At 44.8% G+C, this 22,390-nt stretch overlaps 1 protein-coding gene across 2 annotated transcripts in view; it reads right to left on the reverse strand.

Moving 5' to 3' along the window:
* Positions 1-22,390, reverse strand: part of WASF1 (WASP family member 1) — a 90,093-nt gene that overhangs the window by 14,114 nt on the left and 53,589 nt on the right. For both annotated transcript variants that reach the window (XM_056566313.1, XM_056566314.1), the window contains exon 4: positions 8,384-8,537. In XM_056566313.1, the coding sequence (XP_056422288.1) occupies positions 8,384-8,537 (154 nt within the window). The remainder of the gene's footprint in view (positions 1-8,383; positions 8,538-22,390) is intronic.

Genomic DNA, 22,390 nt, shown 5'->3' on the forward strand with positions numbered 1-22,390 from the left:
TGGGGGAACTATACTGCCCCTAATGTGGGGGGAACTATACTGCACCTATTGTGGGGGAGCTATACTGCACCTGATGTGGGGGGAACTGTACTGCACCTAATGTGAGTGGAACTCTACTGCACACCTAATGTGGGGGAACTCTACTGCACACCTAATGTGGGGGAACTCTACTGCACACCTAATGTGGGGGAACTCTACTGCACACCTAATGTGGGGGAACTCTACTGCACACCTAATGTGGGGGGAACTGTACTGCACACCTAATGTGGGGGGACTGTACTGCACACCTAATGTGGGGGGGACTGTACTGCACACCTAATGTGGGGGGGACTGTACTGCACACCTAATGTGGGGGGGACTGTACTGCACACCTAATGTGGGGGGGACTGTACTGCACACCTAATGTGGGGGGGGGGACTGTACTGCACACCTAATGTGGGGGGGGGGGGGACTGTACTGCACACCTAATGTGGGGGGGACGACGACTGTACTGCACACCTAATGTGGGGGGGGGGCTGTACTGGACACCTAATGTGGGGGGGGGGACTGTACTGCACACCTAATGTGGGGGGGGGGGACTGTACTGCACACCTAATGTGGGGGGGACGGGACTGTACTGCACACCTAATGTGGGGGGGGGGCTGTACTGCACACCTAATGTGGGGAGGGGGGGGCTGTACTGCACACCTAATGTGGGGGAACTGTATTGCACACCTAATGTGGGGGAAACTGTACTGCACACCTAATGTGGGGGAAACTGTACTGCACACCTAATGTGGGGGGAACTGTACTGCACACCTAATGTGGGGGGAACTGTACTGCACACCTAATGTGGGGGGAACTGTACTGCACACCTAATGTGGGGGGAACTGTACTGCCAACCTAATGTGGGGGGAACTGTACTGCCAACCTAATGTGGGGGGAACTGTACTGCCAACCTAATGTGGGGGGAACTGTACTGCCAACCTAATGTGGGGGGGAACTGTACTGCCAACCTAATGTGGGGGGGAACTGTACTGCCAACCTAATGTGGGGGGAACTGTACTGCCAACCTAATGTGGGGGGAACTGTACTGCCAACCTAATGTGGGGGAACTATACTACCAACCTAATGTGGGGGGACTATACAAAAATATAAAATTGTACTATTCTGATCCCTATAACTTTTATTTTTCTGTATATGGGGATGTATGAGGGACATTTTTTGCGCTTTGCTTTGTAGTTTTTATCGGTACCATTTTTGTTTTCAATTGCTTTGTAGATATTTTTTATGGTATTTGAAGTGACCAAAAATGTACAAATATGGTTAGTGCACTATTACGACTTTTGGGGCCACACTAAGCCTAAAACCGGCCCTGCCCAGCGGCAGGACCCCCGCGATCAGACCTCCTCAGAAATCCCCAGAATAAACTGCTGTGATTAGAGTACTCCTTGCTAGTATTGTACTTTTGTATCATAATGGAATACAATTCAATTACATACATTACATGACGTTCTATCAATCTTCTCATAGTTCTGTACTGAAGAGTAAGCAAGTGCATTCTAATACTAACTTCATGTAAACCGAACAGTTAAAATGCCGCTCAGTGAAAGAAAAGGTAAATGAGCTTGAAAAATCAATTCTCCTTTATTCCACCATCAGACGATATACAGATCCCTATCTTTTCTACGATATAATTTAAATGTTGTGGCTTCCTATACACCCGTCTAAGTCATTTTTAGATTGTACTGTACAATGACTGCCCTTGAATTTCACTTTGCTCAAGAATCTGACCTTGTTTTTGTGATTCACTTTAATATGTTTTCATCATTTATTTCCAGCTAAATCCTGAAAGGGATATTACGACTATTTATTTTTATTCGACTATGCTACAGGGGCTGTAAAGTAGTGCAGTTCATAATATAGTGTCTGTACCTGTGTGTGACTGGTGGTCTCACAATTGTTCTGTGATTATTGCCCCAACATACAAAATTACTCTTGTCTCTGTATTTCCCAGGTTGCAGTGAGTCGAGACCTGACATCACTAGTCAGGTGACCAGAGGGAGCCTGTCCTGCTTAAATTTTGCAACAGCTGTAGGCCCCCTGATTGGAAAACACTGCGTTTCAATGGGTGGGTTGGCTGATGTGTGGGAGGTATTTGGTAAATAACAAAAGTTCATCTCTATACTTTGTTATATATCCTTTGTTGGCAATGACAGAGGTCAAATGTTTTCTGTAAGTCTTCACAAGGTTTTCACACACTGTTGCTGGTATTTTGGCCCATTCCTCCATGCAGATCTCCTCTAGAGCAGTGATATTTTGGGGCTGTCACTGGGCAACATGGACTTTCAACTCCCTCCAAATGTTTTCTATGGGGTTGAGATCTGGAAAATGGCGAGGCCACTCCAAGACCTTGAAATGCTCCTTACGAAGCTTTGAATCTTCGAATCTTCCATTTTTCTAATAATTGCTCCCACAGTTGATTTCTTCATACCAAGCTGCTTGCCTATTGCAAATTCAGTCTTCCCAGCCTGGTGCAGGTCTACAATTTTGTTTCTGGTGTCCTTCGACAGCTCTTTGGTCTTGGCCATAGTGGAGTTTGGAGTGTGACTGAGGTTGTGGACAGGTGTCTTTTATACTGAGAACATGTTTAAACAGATGGAATTAATACAGGTAACAAGTGGAGGACAGAGGAGACTCTTAAAGAAGAAGTTACAGGTCTGTGAGAGCCAGAAATCTTGCTTATTTGTAGGTGACCAAATACTTATTTTCCACCATTATTTGCTAATAAATTCTTTAAAAATCAGACAGTGATTTTACAGATTTTTTTTTTCTCATTATGCCTCTCATAGTTGAGGTATATTACAGGCCTCTTTCATCTTTTTAAGTGGGAGAACTTGTACAATTGGTGGCTGACTAAATACTGTTTTGCCCCATTGTATAATGTTATTTTTCTGGCTAATGACACGTACACTTTAAAGCAAGCTCAGCTCCTGAGCTGGCTTCAAAGTCCCGTAGTAGGTGAAGGGGGTAAATGTAAGCCATGCATCCTTGAGGGGTTAAAAGCAGTAGTTGAAAGCCCCTGTAAGTATTACTTAGCAAGAGATTTTCTTTAGTGCAAAATATATAGAACTAGAGCAGGAGTTCCAGTGAATACTGAAGACAGATATGAGCATGTTGCCCAACTGGGAGCTCACATCAGAGATCTGGAAAAGTAACATGCAACACTAAAGGCTATAAACAGTTAGTGTTGCATGTTACTATGAAAGCGGTTAGTTGGATAGACATGAAGGGTGAGGAAATGAATCAGGAGGAACCAAGTAAGTAGCTGGGTTAATGTAGTTAGAACCTGGAAAGGGTTTCAAGAAAAGGGAAGGTCATTCCTGCCTCTGTGTCATGTGCACCACAGGAAAGACAGCAGGAGCATAGGGAGTGGGGGATGTTTTAATATTTTTTAAAACTTTTTGTACACAGGGCTGCCATTAGGAATTTTGGGGCCCCTTACACAGCTAAAGGCCTGACCCCCGCCCCCGCAGGGTTGCCCGCCCCGACTCCGCCCGCCCGACTCCGTCCGAGCTGATTGGGACTATTGCGACAAAATCGATGTCCCGATCAGCTTACCGGACGATGGGAGGGTCCTCACCTGCCTCTCCGTTGTCCGATCAGCGATCTACTGCTCCATGCCTGCGCAGCAGGCTAGAGTAGCAGAGCACCGGTTACACTGCTCAATGCTATGCTATGGCATAGCACTGATCAGTGTATGCAATCAAAAGATTGCATGTTTTAGCCCCCTATGGGCTTTTTTTAAATCAACTGGTGCCAGAAAGTTAAACAGATTTGTAAATTACTTCTATTAAAAAAAATCTTAATCCTTCCAGTACTTATTAGCTGCTGAATACTACAGAGGAAATTATTTTCTTTTTGGAACACAGAGCTCTCTGCTGACATCACTAGTAGAGATGTCCCGATACTAGTATCGGGGCCGATACTAGCCATTTGCATGGTATCAGGGACTCGTTTAATGTCCCCGATACCATGTCCGATACCTGCTGCCACTCCATTGCTCCATTCTCCCATCCTCCCGTCCGCATCATAGTGTTCCATGGAGGAGCATGTGACACACACGTCACTCCAAATCTATTCCCATGCGCCCAGCGTAACGCTACGGAGGAAGCCGAGTTACGTATATGTCACATGCTCCTCCATAGGATGCCATAATGTGGACGGGGGGGTGGAGCGGCAGCACCCGACAGAGGACAGCCGTAGGTGAGCTGTCTACAAGGAGGGGGTTGCTACTAATGTCTACAGGGGGGCCTGCTGCTGTCTAAAGGGGGGCCCTGCTGTCTACAGTGGAAGGAGGGGGGCTACTATCTAAAGGGGGGCCCTCCTGCTGGCTAAAGGGGGGGCCCTGCTGCTGCTGTCTAAAGGGGGGGGGCCCTGCTGCTGCTGTCTAAACGGGGGGCCTGCTGCTGATTAAATGGGAGCCCACTGTCTAAAGGGGGCTGTGGACTACAGGGGGGCTGCTACTAATGTCTACAAGTGGGGGGGGGCTGCAGTCTACAGGCAGGCTGCTGTTTACAAGGGGGGCTGCTGTCTACAAGGGGGGCTGCTACTAATGACTGCCGGGGGGCTGCTGCTAGTGTCTGCAAGGGGATACTACCTACTATTAAAGACGATCTTACAGCAGAGTCACCTGCACTAACTTGAATTTATAGGTAGATAGTGCAGGTGACCCGGTTTCTACTGCTGCTCACCATGTGGTCATCAGCGCAATCGCTCCGGAGACATCGGTCTCGCCGCCCATGAAAATTCCCTGTTCTGTCCAATGGAGAAGAGAAATCTTGGCTCATACTACAGCAGCCGCCTCCATCGTACACAACAATGTACCCACATATCAGCACGGTAAACGGCGCCAGAAACCGCATCACCCTGCTGTCAGATTCCCTTTAAAATAAAAGTACTCGTAATTGGTATCAGCGAGTACTAGAATTAAAGTATCGGTACACGTACTCCGTCTTATAAAAATGGTATTGGGCCATCCCTAATCACAAGTACATAACTCTCTGCTGACATCTCTGTCCATTTTAGGAACTGTCCAGAGCAGCATATGTTTGCTATGGGGATTTTCTCCTTCTCTGGACAGCTCTTAGAATGGACAGAGATGTCAGCAGAGAGCTCTGTGTTCCAAAAAGAAAAGAGTTTCCCCTGTAGTATTCAGCAGCTAATAAGTACTGGAAGGATTAAGATTTTTTAATAGAAGTAATTTACAAAACAATTGATTTAAAAAAATAAATAAAAACATTTTTTTTTTCAACTGGAGTACCCCTTTTCCCATTTTTTTTTTACCTCACAAATAATTTTTGTTTTGTTTTGCCACAGGTTATATTATAAAATAATGATGTAATGATGTAATGATGTCATTGCAAAGTACAATTGGTGATGCAAAAAACAAGCCCTTATATGGGTCTGTAGGTGCAAAAAGGGAAGGAGGAAAAAGCAAAAATGCTAAAACGAAAAGAGTCCTTAAGGTGAAAAGAGTCCCTAAGGGGTTAAAGGGGTAGTCCAGTACTGAAAAACCTATAACCTATCCTTAGGATAGGAGATAAGTTTCAGTTCGCGGGGTGTCTGACCGCTGGGGCCCCCCCGCGATCCCCTGTATGGGGCCCCCGGCAGCCCGAGGGAAGGGAGTGTGTTGACCACTGCACGAAGCAGCATCCGACACGCCCCCTCAATACAGCTCTATGGCAGAGCCAGAGATTGCCGAAGGCAGCGCTCCGGCTCTGCCATAGAGTTATATTGAGGGGGGGTGTCAGCCACCCACGGGCTGTCGGGGCCCCGTACAGGAGATCGCGGGGGGCCCAGCGCTTGGACCCCCCTGCGTTCTATAACTTATCCCCTGTCCTTGGATAGGGGATGCTATTTTTCACCAGACTACTCCTTTAACAGAGGGGCCTACCCAAACTATATGGAAGCAGCAACTATGAACAGAGAGGCCTACCCAAACAACAACAACTATATGGGCCAGGGCACAACTTCCACTATATAGTTGCTGCACACCCTTTTTTGCTGCTAATTGTTGCCCCCATATAGTTTATACCTGAATGCCTCCTCATCATATCTTTTGCCCAGGCAGCAGGCCCCAGCTCAGCTGCCTGCCACCTGCGCTATATAGTTCTGCGATTGCTCGCCTCAAGGCCCTCCCCCAGGCCCAAATGATCATTATTTATATTTTTTATATACATGTATGGCGCCGGCGCCACTCTAGTGCTTATTTCCCACTGCTGCCAGGAGGGACAACAACTATATAGTGGAAGTTGTGCCCCAGCCCATATACAGTAGTTGTTGTAGACCCCTCTTGGCTAATAGTTTTCCCCCCATAAAGTTTATGCCTGAATGCCTCCTGGCAGCAGTGGGAAATAAGCACTAGAGTGGCGCCGGCACCATAAATGTTTATAAAAAATATATATAATGATCATTTGGGGGCTTGGGAGGGAGCCCAGAGGTGAGCAGTCGCAGAACTATATAGCGCATGTGGCAGGAAGCTGAGCTGGGGCCTACTGCCTGGGCAAAAGATATGATGAGGAGGCATTCAGGCATAAACTATATGGGGGCAACAATTAGCAGCAAAAAGGGGCGTACAACAATATAGTTGTTGTACGCCTTTTTTTGCTGCTAATTGTTGCCCCCATATAGTTTTTGCTGCCTGAATGCCTCAGAGTCCTCATCAAATCTTTTGCCCAGGCAGCAGGCCCCACCTGCACTATATAGTTCTGCGACTGCTCACCTCCGGATCCCCCACCCCAGCCAACACTCACCTTAGTCAGCAGAGTGGAGCTGCCACCACTCATCTTAGCCAGCAGAGTGGAGCAGTGGCACACCTGACTTTCTCAGTCAGCAGGCAGGCAGCATAGAGACTCTCTTGTGGTCAGCCTCCGCCACAGCGCTACTGTGAGGCGGAGGTTGTATCAGTGCGCAGCGGGCGTGTGGGGGTAGTACCTCCTGCTGGCCACTGCAAAGGCCGGCCCCGGAGGTATCCCTGCTGCATGGAAGCAGCATTGTCCATGGCAGTGTGTGGGCCCACCACCACAGTCAGGAGTGGTGGCGGGCCCACTCACTGACCGACAACCAAAAAAAAAAAAAAGTCCAGGGACGGCCGGGCCCCCCTGAAGCTCTGGGCCCCATACAAGTGTATGGGTTGTACCCCACTGATGGTGGCCCTGTTTGTACATTTTCTGCCCCATTCCCCCAGGGGCCTATTGTAAACCATCAACAATTGGCTTACATAGATCAATGTTACGCTATTGCATGTAATCGTCACTTGATTGCTAGGGGCTGCCTAAGGCAGACTTCAGCAACCACCAAGCCAGGGAAACCCGAGGAGCACCTTCCCTTCCCCAGTAACCCATCACCACCCCACAAGTGCAGCGGGCATCTGCCTATTATGATGCAGGACCACGCCATATTCCCCCCACCCAGTCATGGGTCAGGAAAGGGGCAAATGCAAGGCTTAAGTATTGGTATTAAGGAAAAGAATTTGGGTATTTAGTGCACTAAGCTGACTTTTCATTGCGTTATGAACGCTATTTTGTAGATCATTTGCACCTGAATTGAAGGGAATCTGCTGTGCTGGAGAAGAAGGTGTGTCACAGAGTTAAGATTGTTATGTGGACAGAGCAAAAAACAACAAATCTAGCAGATAAAAGTGACAGATAGGTGATTAGAGGGACTAGAACACAGCAATGGGTGGAGAAGAAACAGGTTTTGAGAGGTTAAAAGCCAGAAATCTAGCAAGCAAAATGGGGAAGCTTGAGGCCTTTTTTACTGGTGGAACACATTAATTTAGGTCTCCGCACATGACTGGGCCATCAGTCTGCAGGGATTTACACCGTTTCCAAAGGATAGGGCGAGCAGCAGGAGGTGGAGGAGTATGTCTGTATGTTAGAAGTGTGAATGATGCAATAGCTTGTAATCATTGTGATGAAGTGGAATCCTTGTGGAGAAGATAGAAGGTCAGCTGCATACACAGAGAGGGCTGCCCGGGCTGGTACAGTGGTAATAAGGGGAGATTTTAACTATCTAGATATTGATTTGGGTAAGGGTTCAGCCAAAATTGAAAGGGGAGAAAATTCCTGAATTTATTGCAGGACAATTTTATGCGTCAGTTTGTGGAGGAGCCAACAAGAAGTTATGCTCTGGTATTGTGCCAAGGGAACGGTTTGTTGTTCCTAGTCAGCCGTGTTTCAAATTTGGTGCAAGTATAAACAAAATGAGAAAGATGTTAAATCAAACCACGGGTACACCAAGGAAGATGTCACAATGTCAGGATAGAAAACGCAAAGCAATTTGCCTTCAAAATAGAGAATGTACAACAAAACAAATGAAAACCAGGTAGGTGAACACATACCTGTATGGTGTTAGTATATTAAGAGGTGGAGGATGTTCACACAATTCATAGGTTTCATGGAGAGGAATTGGCAGAGTTTTACGGTCAAACAACTGCTGATCCTGTGTAATGGAGCTTCTGAACGCCTTCCTCATTGTGATGTCCTGTAATGACACTGAGGAACAAAGACAAATTTTAATTCAGGAAAATATTGCCTGTATTTTAAATTTTTTTTCTCATTTAACACAAAACAACTAAAGAAATAATATGAACTCTGGTTAAAAGTCATCTCAATATTAGTTTTAAGGTTTTACAACTTTAACAAAAATCTACTACAGTTAAAAGAACTATAGAATGAATTAAAGTAAGTGAAGATTTAAACGGTTAAAAAAAAGGTTACAATCTAAGATAAGTAACATCAAAATCTTCCTAACACAAGAATTAATAGGTTTTGTATTTAATATAACCTTTTCTGCAGCTCTGACTGTTTGCATAGCGATATCCGCCTTTACTAGGAATGGTTTTGCTGGGTCAAAAGGATTTGTTATCAACTCTAAAGAAGTGTTATTTAATACTGCTGATAATATAGAAAGTCTGTTAGGGAGGTTACTGCTCTTACCAGACAAAAAACTAACCTAAAACCACATGGATGCTATTGTCTTTTACTTGAGGAAACAAAGTCTGCTGATCTTAATACACAAGTGTAAATCAGCATTCACAGGTGTCATTCAAGGTACAGTGTAGTGCTGGGCGGTATACCGGTTCATACCGAATACCGAAATTTTTGTGCTGCACGATATGAATTTTTCCCCATACCGCAATACCGGTTTGGCCCCTCCCCCTCGGGAATAAATTAATTATCAACCCAGCGCGCTGCGCTGTCCCCACATTGGGAAACTAATCATTTGTGACCCGCGAGCGCTGTTCTGCTTCTCTCCCCCCAATTAATTATGAGCCAGGTGCTGCGCTGTCTCCATTGGGGAAGTAATCATGTCCCCCTGCAAGCGCTGCACTCCTTGTCCTTCTGTTTGTTGCGGGCCGCTGGAAATCTGTACTGTACACTGTATCCCTATGCCCGAGCTGCAAAAGATAAACAAAATAAACTTGAACTCACCTTCCCCCGTTGGTCAGGTACCGGCCTCACCTGCTTCTGGGGACGGGAACTCTGGCGACACCGCTGCAGATCATTGATTTAAAGCGGGCGCTTTAAATCAATGAACTGCAGCGGCTTTTGTAGTGCCAGAGACCGCCGCCGCCACCCGCTTCTCTCCACCTGCCTGTCCTGGGGTCCTCCTGAGTCCTATCACCGCCACCGCACCTCCCCGGCCAAAGACCACCGCCGCTGCCCCATTGCCTCCCCCATTCCCGGTTTTATAATTACCTGTTCCCGGGGTCCGCGCTACTTCTGGCTCCGGCGGCATCCACCTGAGCTGACAGCGTAACACAGGACGCCGCAAGAGCCAGAAGTAGCACAGACCCCGGGAACAGGTAATTATAAAAACGGGAATGGGGGAGGCAATGGGGCAGCGGCGGCGGTCTCTGGCCGGGGCTGTGCGGCGCAGTGGTGAGGGGTGCGGCGCGGTGGGCGGGGCATTATCGGATAGGTAATTGCCGATACCGATAATGTCCAAAATCGTGAATATTGGCCGATAATATCGTCCAAACCGATAATCGGTCGATCCCTACTTTGAAGAGCCCTCAGCCTATCACTGGCCGCAGCGATGTTCCGCCTCGGCCTGTGATAGGCTGAGCTCACTGTCATGTAAGGAGCTCTGGCCGGCTTCTTACATGACAGTGAGCTCAGCCTATCACCGGCCAAGGCGGAACATCGGAAGAGCAAGAGACCGACGTAGGAAGGCGAGTTAAAGTTTATTTTGTTTACCTCTTGCAGCCTGGGCATAGGGATACAGCGTACAGTACAGATTTCCTGCGTCGGCAGCTCGCAACAAACAGGAGGACGAGGAAGGCAGCGCTTGTGGGTGACGTGATTAGTTCCCCGATGGGGACAGCACAGCGCTGGCCTGATAATTGATTGCGGGTCACATGATTTTGGGGGGGAGGGAGGGGGAGAGAAATACCGTTATATACTGTGGAACCGCCATAAGTTACAAAAATACCGTGATACACATTTTTGGTCATACCGCCCAGCTCTAGTACAGTGCCTAAGTGACATGATGAAGTCAATGATGAATACTATTACTACAGATGAACTGAAGTAGTTCCCCATAGCAGCCAATCAGATTGAAGCCCTCTCAGATCGGTACATGCAACAGTTACACTTTTCTACAACACCAGTCTGGATAAATCACCCCCAAGGTACTCTAACATTGGAATGGAAAAAAAATCACCTGAAATGTGACGCATCAATAATAACAACTTAAAAGGTGTGTACGGAATAATAATAATAAAAGCTGGTCTTTATTTTTTATCAGAAATTAAAATGCATCCAAAATTATTAGCCGCTTAAACCCTCTTCCACCTTAATTTCACTGTTGCATCCTTGGTGGGTTCTGTATGAGCAATCTCTAGCTGGCAGCTTTAGTCTCCATCATGTCTCCTTTTATGTGTCACCACCATAAAGATGTCAAAAACACAAATTAGTGGGATAGTGCATTAAAACATAGCTTTTGAATAGATTACTGTATATGCCGGCGTATAAGACGACTTGGCGTATAAGACGACCCCCAACTTTTACAGTTAAAATATAGAGTTTGGGATATACTCGCCATATAAGACTACCCCTCCTACACGATGTATGGTACCTTGCAGTTCCCCCCACATTAGGTAGGCATCATGTTCCCCCACATTAGGTAGGCAGTATAGTTCCCCCCACATTAGGTAGGCAGTATAGTTCCCCCCACATTATGTTGGCAGTTCCCCCACATTAGGTCGGCAGTTCCCCCACATTAGGTCGGCAGTTCCCCCACATTAGGTCGGCAGTTCCCCTACAGTAGTAGGCAGCTCCTGCACAATAGGTCGGGAGTTACCCCACATTAGTAGGCAGCTCCCCCGCATTAGTAGCAGTTCCCCCACAATAGTAGGCAGCTCCCCCACATTTGTAGGCAGCTCCCCCCACATTAGGTCAGCAGTTCCCCCACAATAGTAGGTCAGCAGCTCCCCCCACATTAGGTCGGCAGCTCCCCCCACATTAGGTCAGCAGTTCCCCCACATTAGATTGGCAGCTCCCCCCCAAACAGACATACAGCTTCCAGTCATATACACAGTGTATGGCTGGAGGCTGTATGTCTGTGTGCTGCCCCCACAGTGTTCCGATCACCGCTCCTCCGGCCCGGGTCACCATCTACTGCTATGGCCTATGAACCATAGCAGTAGGTGCCGGGACAGGGGAGCAGTGACCGGATCACTTAAGATAGCACGGCCGGTCACTCACCAGGCCCCGGTCGGCGCGCATCCTACAACTATAGAGGCGCTCCTCTGCCTCTATAGTTGTAGGCATTTGATGTCACTGACGTCCCATGCGTACAACCATAGAGACTGAGGACCGGACCGCAGGAGGACCGAAGGAGGGTCGCAGGAGGACACACGCCGCCGGGGAATGGTAAGTGACCGGCGGACATTCTTTTGTCCCGAAAAGATTTTTCGGGACACAGGGATGTCCGGGATAGGAATACCTATGATTATCTGCCCGGGCCGGCTCCAGTGTGTGGCTGCAGGCGGGGGTCGGCCAAAGCAGGTAAAAACGAATACTGTATACTAAAAACCAGGGGGCCTCCAGCTGTTGTAAAACTACAACTCCCAGCATGCCCGGACAGCCTTTGCCGTGCTGGGAGTTGTAGTTTCACAACAGCTGGAGGCACCCTGGTTTTTAGTATACAGTATTAGTTTTTACTTGCTCTGGCCGGCCCCCGTCTGCAGCCACACACGGGAGCCGGCCAGGGCAGATAATCAGAAGTTTTCCTATCCCGGACCTCAATACCCGGCGTATAAGACGACCCCCGACTTTTCAGAAGAAAATTCAGGGTTAAAAAGTCGTCTTATACACCGGGATATACGGTACTTTAATATCTACTAGTCACTAGTATAAAGTGAACCAGTTCGAAAACAATAAGAGCATGCTACACTTCGCCAGTAGCGTAAACAAATAGCAGACATCTATTCAGTGCCTGAGCACCAAGAGAATAACATACATATTTTGCTCAGCATTTATCATAAATATAAATGATTTTCTAAAGCTAAGGCTGCATTTACACCCCGTTTGTGCAATACAGTTCTCGTATCAGGTTTTTGAGGAAAAACGGATTCCTCAAAACCTGAGGATATTAGCACTGGTTTTACCCCTTTCCTTTTCAGTTTTTGGTCGGTGCAAGTTTAGATAATGTCACTTATGTACTGCTGTTCTTTGCACTGTATTGTATACTTTTATATTGTCTTTATACCAAGTGTACCAAGCCTTTTTTTAATAAAACCAAACTATTTAATAAAAAGCATCCCTAAATATAACACTTTTTTCACACTCTTTCTTCTGATGTGCTTTTGTGCCCGAACCAGAGACAGGATCTGAGCTGTTGTGTTGCAAAGACACGTGGCAGGGTGTGCTGGCTTATCATTTTTCTGTGGTTTCATAAATGTGACACAGAACAGACAGTGACAAAATACAAGGGAACTGGCCCAAATGTGAACTAGTTCCATCAAGAAATCAAAGTTATGGCATGGTATTAAGGTGACACGCTATGGAGAACTGCATTTATTCAAAATACTCATAATAGATTGAAACGAAGTTCTGCACAATATGCAAAACAACAAATATTTCCTCCCCCCCCCCCCCCCTTCCCATGTATTTTTCTTCATGGTGCCAGGGGTCGATGAGTTACAGTGCAGCTCTTTGAGTCACTGGTTGCAGTGGTGTCCTGACCTAATCAGTGATTGGTTGAGTGGCAATGTGACATACTGGGCCCCAGCACCAGGAAGAACAGCAGGAGAGTGCAAAGATGGGTAAAAGTTTTTTTTTTGTTTTTTTAATGACTTTTTTAAGTAATATTGACTATGTTGTCAGGAAAATGAAATCTAGCTGTAACATACATAACTGTCTGGCCATGCATCACTAGAAGACATCTCTGGCACTGTAGCTCACCAGTACCAGTGGTGGGAGATTTAATTGGGCAGCTTAGTAGATGAGTTGCCCTTGATTGAGATTTATCCCTCCAGTAGCTTTCTGTATCCTGTAATCCTGACCTATTGTGACTTGATCTTTGCCTATTCCCTGACTACCCTCTTGCCTGCTGATTTTGTACTACACTACCCTCCTGGTTTACCTGGCCTCACAAAGTCTCTGGTTCTGATTTTGTACTATGCTCCCATCTAGGTTATGACTCTTACTTATCACTGATTAACCCCTTGTTTGTGGATTTGGTTCCTGACATGTCTATGTGTTGATAACCGGGCCTCCCTGACATCCTATGCAGTTACTGAGTGTAGGGACCATTACCCAGATGGGGACCAACATTTAGGGTAGCTTGTCCAAGGAGGTAGGGTCAGTGGTTTGGGGAGAGCTCAGATCTACTGAAAAGTATCTCCAGTCTTGTGCCCAGGCTGCAAAAAAAGAAACGAAAGCAAACTTTAACTCCCTTTCCTCCGTTCCCTTGAAGAAGAAAGAAGACCAGACCAGAAAACCGAACAGCTGTAGCGGCTCTATGGGGGAACAGAGGAAGGTGAGTTAAAGTTGGCTTTCTTTTTTTTTTTTTCCAGCATTTAGTCCATACAGCTTATCTTTTGTTGTGTTTCTCTATTTACACATAGGGGGAGATTTATTAAAACCTGTGCAGAGGAAAAGTTGACCAGTTGTCCACAGCAACCAATCAGATCGCTTCTTTCATTTTTCGGAGGCCTTTTTAAAAATGAAATAAGCAATCTGATTGGGTGCTATAGGCAACTAGTCATTTTTTTTTATTGCACAGGTTTTTATGAATTTCCCCCGTTGTCTTTACTTTATGCACATTAAAAAAGTCTGTTGTTTGCCGGCAGTTATGACCACGCAGAGTAGCGGATTCTGACCATCTTTTTTATTATTTTTTATTTAGTATTATCATTACCTCTCTTAACACTTGACCAATCTTCATGATTATTAAGGAGTCTTTCAAAATAGAGGAGGCCTTTTAGACTCAATACTGGCAGGCAAGTCCCCTACAAATGATGCTTGCAAGAGCTTACTCTTTGGGGTTTATAAACATTCAAGAGCTTACTTAATGGGGGCTGTATATACATGCAAAAGCTTACTCTATTGGGACTGTAAAAACACGCAAGAGCTTACTCTATTGGGGCTGTATAAACATGTATTCAGTAAGCTCCCCTTTGTTACTTTTTTCAAGACTACATAAAAATTACCAGCACTAGTGTGTGTGCATGAAGCAGAACTGAAAATGTGGCACACTGTGCTACATAGAGACAGAGGCCTTATTGTCCACAGCAAATAAACTGCATTGGAAATTAGTCTCTATAGGCAATAAATAAGAAGCCTTAATTACCAACTATAATAAAGAGAGTCTAATGCAAAATAGGTCCTGGACAAATAAATAATGACCAACCTAGGATAGCATTTTTCAGGAAAAAAAGGGGTTAAGGTGTTTCATCGATTTACCCTCTAACAACAAGGGAAACATTAACACTGTAAATATGTAAAAGTTTTTGAAGAAGTCAAATTGTTTGACTTTTGAATGCCCATTTAGGGAATCATTCAACTGGTTTGTTTAATAAAGCAATGAAATCAATAACTGCAGACTGCAGAGGAAACCAGTTCTCTCATGAATATTCAACACCACCTGACCTAAATAAAAATGCACAGTATAGCAAGCATTAGGACGTTCCATCATAAGCCCCTGAAATGTAATCACCATCCAAACACTTGTACAGAACCCTCCAAGAATCCTGTGCATGGACACTAAAAACAAAGAAGGATAAAATTCAAGTCAAATGGCTATCACAACGTATCCCTATCCTTGAAAAACCATGGCCACACTAGGCAGGTACCATGTAAAGCCATAATTATCTTGGTGGCAAATCTAGTAGTCCATATCTAAAATTACTACATGATAAGTGTCATATATACTGTCACGATACTAAGGGGGTTAAGGAAATCTATTCCTCTAATGCATCCATATGCACAAATATCTATATATCAACATTTGGGTCAAATGCAGATGGTTCATATCCATATCTTTTTGAACCGAGTGTATGTTTATGCATAGATAGATATAGTATTGACAATTTAAGTGGTGGGAATTTTATAAGTAGGGTAGATTTAGATATATCCTTGAATTGTTGCTTTCCTGCACCTATAAGTGTTTGTGACATGGTGCACCCCAGGCCTTCATAGCCCCTTGGCTTTAAAGGGGTACTCTAGTGGAAAACAATATATATATATATATATATATATATATATATATATATATATAAACCAAAAACAGGCGCAGCACTCCAAAAAACAGTGTGATTTAATATCTCATGTCAGCATTACAACGTTTCAACTCCTCCTGGAGCCATTTTCAAGCATGCTTGAAAATGGCTCCAGGAGGAGTTGAAACGTTGTAATGCTGACATGAGATATTAAATCACACTGTTTTTTGGAGTGCTGCGCCTGTTTTTGGTTTCTGTCTATGGAGGACTTTGATCGAGTCTTTTTTGGATGCTGGCACCACCATTGTTTGTTGGACTAGATAAGTAGTGCTGCATTTATTTGGGACTATATATATATATATATACCCCCTCAAATTGTAGTACAGTATGATGTATTGCGCTTGTGCTTCTTCCTGGTGCCTGGGCGCAATATTTCACACTGCTGCTCAGTCTTTTGACGGCCAAGGTGAGACATCTCTGCGGCTGGTGATTAGCTTGAGAGTTACAACCTGACTGTCGACCCCCCAGAACCAGGGACTGGACCAGCAGGACACTGGAAGCATCGAGGGAGTGCTGGAGGTGAGTAGAGGTTTATTTTTTTCTTATGTACTACTCTATGGGCATACTTCTGGAAAAAAAAAAAACTCCCACTAGATTACCCTTTAAGATTTATTACAATAGTCAGGAATTTTACATGGAGGGTGAGGTGGGGGAGCCGGGATCTATCATCTTTTGGACATCAGCGCTACTGGGTATACCATTGACCTATATTATTGCACATTACTTACATTTTGCTGCTATTGGGATACTGCCATTGTGATGTTTTGTTTCTAATAGGATGTTGCTAATGTGATGTTATTTGCACATGTTAAACTATAAGTGCATATGAGGGCTGGAACACTGTAGACAACACACAACTGAAACGCTTTCTCTAGGGCTAGTGAGCACAAAGATCCGGCAAGGACAGGAAGGAAGTGTGGGGTTAAATAGACACAGGACCAGACAAGCACCAATCAATGGTGCAATGGCCCTTTAAATCTGTGGAAGCTGGCGGGGGCGCACGAGCTGACAGCAGGGAACAGTGGAAGGGACAGAGATGCAGAGGGGAGAGTGAGAGCCTGGCGTTCGGATGCGGGCGCATCCCACGATACGAACGGCAGCAGAAGCAGCATGGGAAGACGGGGCCGGAGCGCGTTCGCAGCCAGCACGTCTGGCTGCAGCGCTACTTGTGACACCTGTCCAGACGAAAAGTTCCTGAGTTGCCCATAGCAACCAGATTGCTTCTTTCATTTTGCAGAGGACTTTTCAAAAGTGAAAGAAGCAATCTGACTGGTTGCTATGGGCAACTCAGCAATTTTTCCTCTGGACAGGTTTTGATAAATTTCCCCTATGGGTTTATTTGGCTAATTGCTTTTCCTTACTAAATGAGTGGAAAAATACCAGGGATAAATTAAGTAGAGATTTAATGAAGAAATGACAAAACCAAGTTCTGGAAAAAATTTACAAACCACAGCAACCAGACTGCTACCAAATAAAACATGTGTACCAAGTATGAATTGAGTTAGAAGCCACTATGCTGTAAGATTACAATTTATAATTTTTTTCCTGTTATGAAGATATTAGGCAATGGATTGTCAATACAAGTGGGGCCATTCATATCAATTCTGCAGACATTGCAAGTGTACATAAGTAAGATATGCCATCATACATCACAATGTGTTCCTGGTTACTTTAATGGACCAATATTATCTAATAGTAACTGTGAAAAGCATACATTGTGGTCCCCTGCTCTAGTGTCCAAAGTATACATTCAGGAAATGGACAAAATGTGATCCCTTTTAGAATAAATTTGGACCACTAAAGTCAATGGGACCAATCGAAACATGTTGCAGTAAAACTCAGTAAATCGGACTGATTTGTGTATAACAAACTACCCCATACTCACCTTGCCTGGTCCAGTGCTGATGCTCTAGTCTCTCTGTTTACTAACCCCATCTTCCTACTTCAATTATTCCAATACTGCAGCAGCATCCAAGATGGAATGCAGTGTGTTTGGAACATCATCAGCCCCTTGGCAGGGACAGCGCATTATCAGAGGAAGTAAACAGATAGACTAGGGCAGAAAATAACATTGGCACTGGACCAGACAAGATGAGTATGGAGTAGTTGGCTATATTACACACAATGTAGGCTGCAGTGTGTTTGTAAAATACATAGAAATACCTCTTCAAGACTGTAGAAATTATCAGAAGATGCTGTCAACTAAAATATTTAAAAACAAATTTGTATCATAATTTAATGTACTGGTTAGTTAGCAATGAGAATTGGTCACGCAAAAAAAAAAAAAAAAATTCATGAAAAACAATTGAGCAATTAATGAACCTAACCTACTTTCTCCCATAAAATCAGAGTACAAAAAATAGCAAGTTAAGGTGAGAGGAGTGGTTATTATACTCCTGCGGTAAAAGTAAGTTGTGTTTGCGATTTATTAATGGAAAAACTTAACCTTTTTGCACTCCGAGATCTACTCCTGCTATGTCACTATGGGGGAGATTTATCAAAACCTGTGCAAAGGAAAAGTTGCCCAGTTGCCCACAGCAACCAATCAGATTGCTTCTTTCATTTTGCACAGGCCTTGTTAAAAATGAAAGAAGCGAGCTGATTGGTTGCTATGTGCAACTGGGCAACTTTTCCTCTGGACAGGTTTTGATAAATATCCCCCTTAGATCGTTCGGGAGAGAAAAAAAAAATGACACTTTGTCTCCCATGTGAGATATATGTATGGGAGAGAATTAAGAGCATTTGTCTGACAACTATCTTAAGTAGATCTAAAGATGCTATTGCCATGAAATTTTCACCAGACATTGGTAATAACCCAAATAACTCATACATAGAAAAAAAACAAAGTAGTGCAGAAATGATTACCGTATATACTCGAGTATAAGCCAACCCGAATGTAAGCCGAGGCCCCTAATTTCACCCCAAAAACCCAGGAAAAGTTATTGACTCAACTATAAGCCTAGGGTGGGAAATACATCACCCCCCCATGTCATCATCCAGACCCCCGTCATTAACACCTTCATCGTCATCACCCTGTCATCATCCCCCCTTCGTCATCATCCAGAACCCCCCCCTTTAGTTTTCTACTCACCTCCCCTCGGTGGGAAGGAAGGGTGAGCTGGTCCGGGCCATCTATGCTGCAGGGACCGTCCGGTGGGGAAGGTTAGTCGTTTCGGGCTGTCCATCTTCACCGGGACGAACGTCCCTGTGCGTCATCGTCAAGGCAACATCACTAGTCTGGGGCCGGAGCGGAGAAGAGGGCCTCCCAGGTGAAGATGGACAGCCCGGAACGACTAACCCTCCCCACCGGACGGTCCCTGCAGCATAGATGGCCCGGACCAGCTCACCCTTCCTTCCCACCAAGGGGAGGTGAGTAGAAAACTAAAGGGGGGAGGTCTGGATGATGACGAAGGCCCGGGCAGTGGTCTTCAACCTGCGGACCTCTAGATGTTTCAAAACTACAACTCCCAGCATGCCCGGACCGACGATGGCTGTCCGGGCATGCTGGGAGTTGTAGTTTTACAATATCTGGAGGTCCGCAGGTTGAAGACCACCGACGGAGAGTTCACTCGAGTATAAGCCGAGGGGGCCTTTTCAGCACGAAAAATCGTGCTGAAAAACTCAGCTTATACTCGAGTATATACGGTACACATTACTTAAAAGTGAAAAGACACAGGGAAAAGGTGTGGAACAAGCATTTATTGGTAATGACAGCTTTAAGACAAATTCCTGTATGGAAAATCTTGTCACATGCATTGCTCTAGTGTGATTTTGGCTCATTCTTCCGCACAAACAATCTTCAAATCTTGAAGGTTCTGTGGACCTCTTCTAGTAATTATCATCTTTAGTTCTTTTCATAGATTTGCAATGACTGGGCCATTCTAGCAGCTTTATTTTCTTTCTTCGAAACCATTTGAAAAAGTGTGTTTGGAATCATTGTCTTGCTGAAATGTCCACACTCGTCTCATCTTCATCATCATGGTAGGTGGCAGAAGATTTTTGTCAAGAATGTCTGTAAATTTGCCCATTCATCCCTCCTTTTGTTATGTGAAGTGTGCCAGTGCCATTTACTGAAAAGTAGCCCCTCACTATGATGTTTCCGCCTCCAAACTTCACTGTTGGTATGGTGTTTTAGGGTGATATGCAGGGTCATTTCTCCTCCAAACATGGTGTGTATTATGGCATCCAAACAGTTCCATTTTGTTCTCATCTGACCACACTATGTTCTCCTAGTATTTCACTGGCTTTTCTACATGTTGTGCAGCAAACTTTAATCAAACTTCAACATGCTTTTTATTCAGCAATGGAGCATTGTGTGAGGAGCGTGAATACAGGCCATGATGGTGGGGTGAATTACTTACTGTTTTTCTTGGAGACAACAGTCTTTCCACTTCCGTAGTATAGTCCCAACAGTGCTCACTGGAACATTCAGGAGCTTAGAAATGTGCTTGTAACCAATGTAATCATTATGTTTTTAACAAAAACGTCTTGAGACAGATCTCTGCTTTTAACCATCATGAGTGACAGCTTGTCAATGAGGCCTTTTCGTAGGCCATCAGTTGGGACTGAACCGGCTGATATTAATTTGCACTGACAGGGGGCTGGGTTACTTTTTAAGTGCTGTACTTTTTAAGTACTGACCATCTATGGGATTACAATGTCGAGACCAGTGTGATCTCAGTCTTCGCAGTTGCGGTGGGATCCCTGCGGTGACTAACAGATGGCTCCCGCCGTTGATCTCCTTCAGCGGGTGCCGCAGAGCTGGGAATGGGCAGGACATATGGGTACGCCCTTGTCTTAGGAATGTACCCGCTGCAAGGATATACCCATATGTTCTGGAAAGGGAAGGAGTAAGTAATTTGCAAAGTTGGTTCCTATTTTTTAAATTTTTGTTTTTTTTATTAGTACTGGAACAATAAAATGAACAAAAGCTGAAACATCCCATTAAAGGTTATCTGTAGTCTGTTCACTGTGGGTTATAGAGCAGGTTAAGAAGGAAATCAATATAGTTTTGTGGCAAAAGATTCATAATAACTGGCCAACTAATTATCTCAACCCCTCCTTCCTCTAAATTTAGGAGCCCAGTAGATTCCCACTAAACCAAGAGTTAGAAGGAATATAGATCAATACATTTTATAGAATATTTACTTGAATAATCTGCTCAGCTACTCCTGCTGTTTAATATTCTGCCTGTTTAATGTAACAGATTCACTTGTAAATGGGCCCCCGACAATCCCTGCACTTTATTTTAAGACTACACACATACAGTGGGGCAAAAAAGTATTTGTCAACCACCAATTGTGCAAGTTATCCCACTTAAAAAGATGAGAGGCCTGTTATTTTCATCACAGGTATACCTCAACTATGAGACACATAATGAGAAAAAATCCATAAAATAACATTGTCTGATTTTTAAAGAATTTATTAGCAAATTATGGTGGAAAATAAGTATTTGTTCACCTACAAACAAGCAAGATTTCTGTCTCTCACAGACCTGTAACTTCTTCTTTAAGAGTCTCCTCTGTCCTCCACTTGTTACCTGTATTATTGGCACCTGTTTGAACTTGTTATCAGCATAAAAGACACCTCAAACAGTCACACTACAAACTCCACTATGGCCAAGACCAAAGAGCTGTCGAAGGACACCAGAAACAAAATTGTAGACCTGCACCAGGCTGGGAAGACTGAATCTGCAATAGACAAGCAGTTTGGTGTGAAGAAATCAACTGTTGGGGCAATTATTAGAAAACAGAAGACATACAAGACCACTGATAATCTTCCTCGATCTGGGACTCCACACAAGATCTCACCCTGTGGTGTCAAAATGTTCACAAGAATTGTGAGCAAAAATTCCATAACCACACAGGGGGGGGGGGGGGAGGACCACCTACTGAATGACCTGCAGAGACCTGCTGGGACCAAACTAACAAAGGCTACCATCAGTAACACACTACACCGCCAGGGACTCAAATCATGCAGTGCCCTGACGTATCCCTCTGCTTAAGCCAATACATGTCTGGGCCCGTCTGAAGTTTGCTAGAGAGCATTTGGATGATCCAAAAGAGTATTGGGAGAATGTCATATGGTCAGATGAAACCAAAGTAGAACTTTTTGGTAAAAACTCAACTCGTCATGTTTAGAGGAGAAAGAATGCTGAGTTGCATCCAAAGAACACCATACCTACTGTGAAGCATGGGGGTGGAAACATCATGCTTTGGGGCTGTTTTTCTCTTAAGGGACCAGGATGACTGATCCATGTAAAGGAAAGAATGAATGGGGCCATGTATCATGAGATTTTGAGTGAAAACCTCCTTTCATCAGCAAGGGAATTGAAGACGAAACGTGGCTGGGTCTTTCAGCATGACAATGATCCCAAACACACCGTCCGAGCAACGAATCAAGGTCCTGTAGTGGCCTAGCCAGTCTCCAAATCTCAACCCCATAGAAAACCTTTGGAGGGAGTTTAAAGTCCGTGTTGCCAAGCGACAGCCCCAAAACATCACTGCTCTAGAGGAGATCTGCATGGAGGAATGGGCCAAAATACCAGCAACACTGTGTGAAAATCTTGTGAAGACTTACAGAAAACGTTTGACCTCTGTCATTGCCAACAAAGGGTAT

This window comes from Hyla sarda, chromosome 3 (assembly GCF_029499605.1).
Source record: "Hyla sarda isolate aHylSar1 chromosome 3, aHylSar1.hap1, whole genome shotgun sequence".
NCBI classification, from domain to species: domain Eukaryota; kingdom Metazoa; phylum Chordata; class Amphibia; order Anura; family Hylidae; genus Hyla; species Hyla sarda.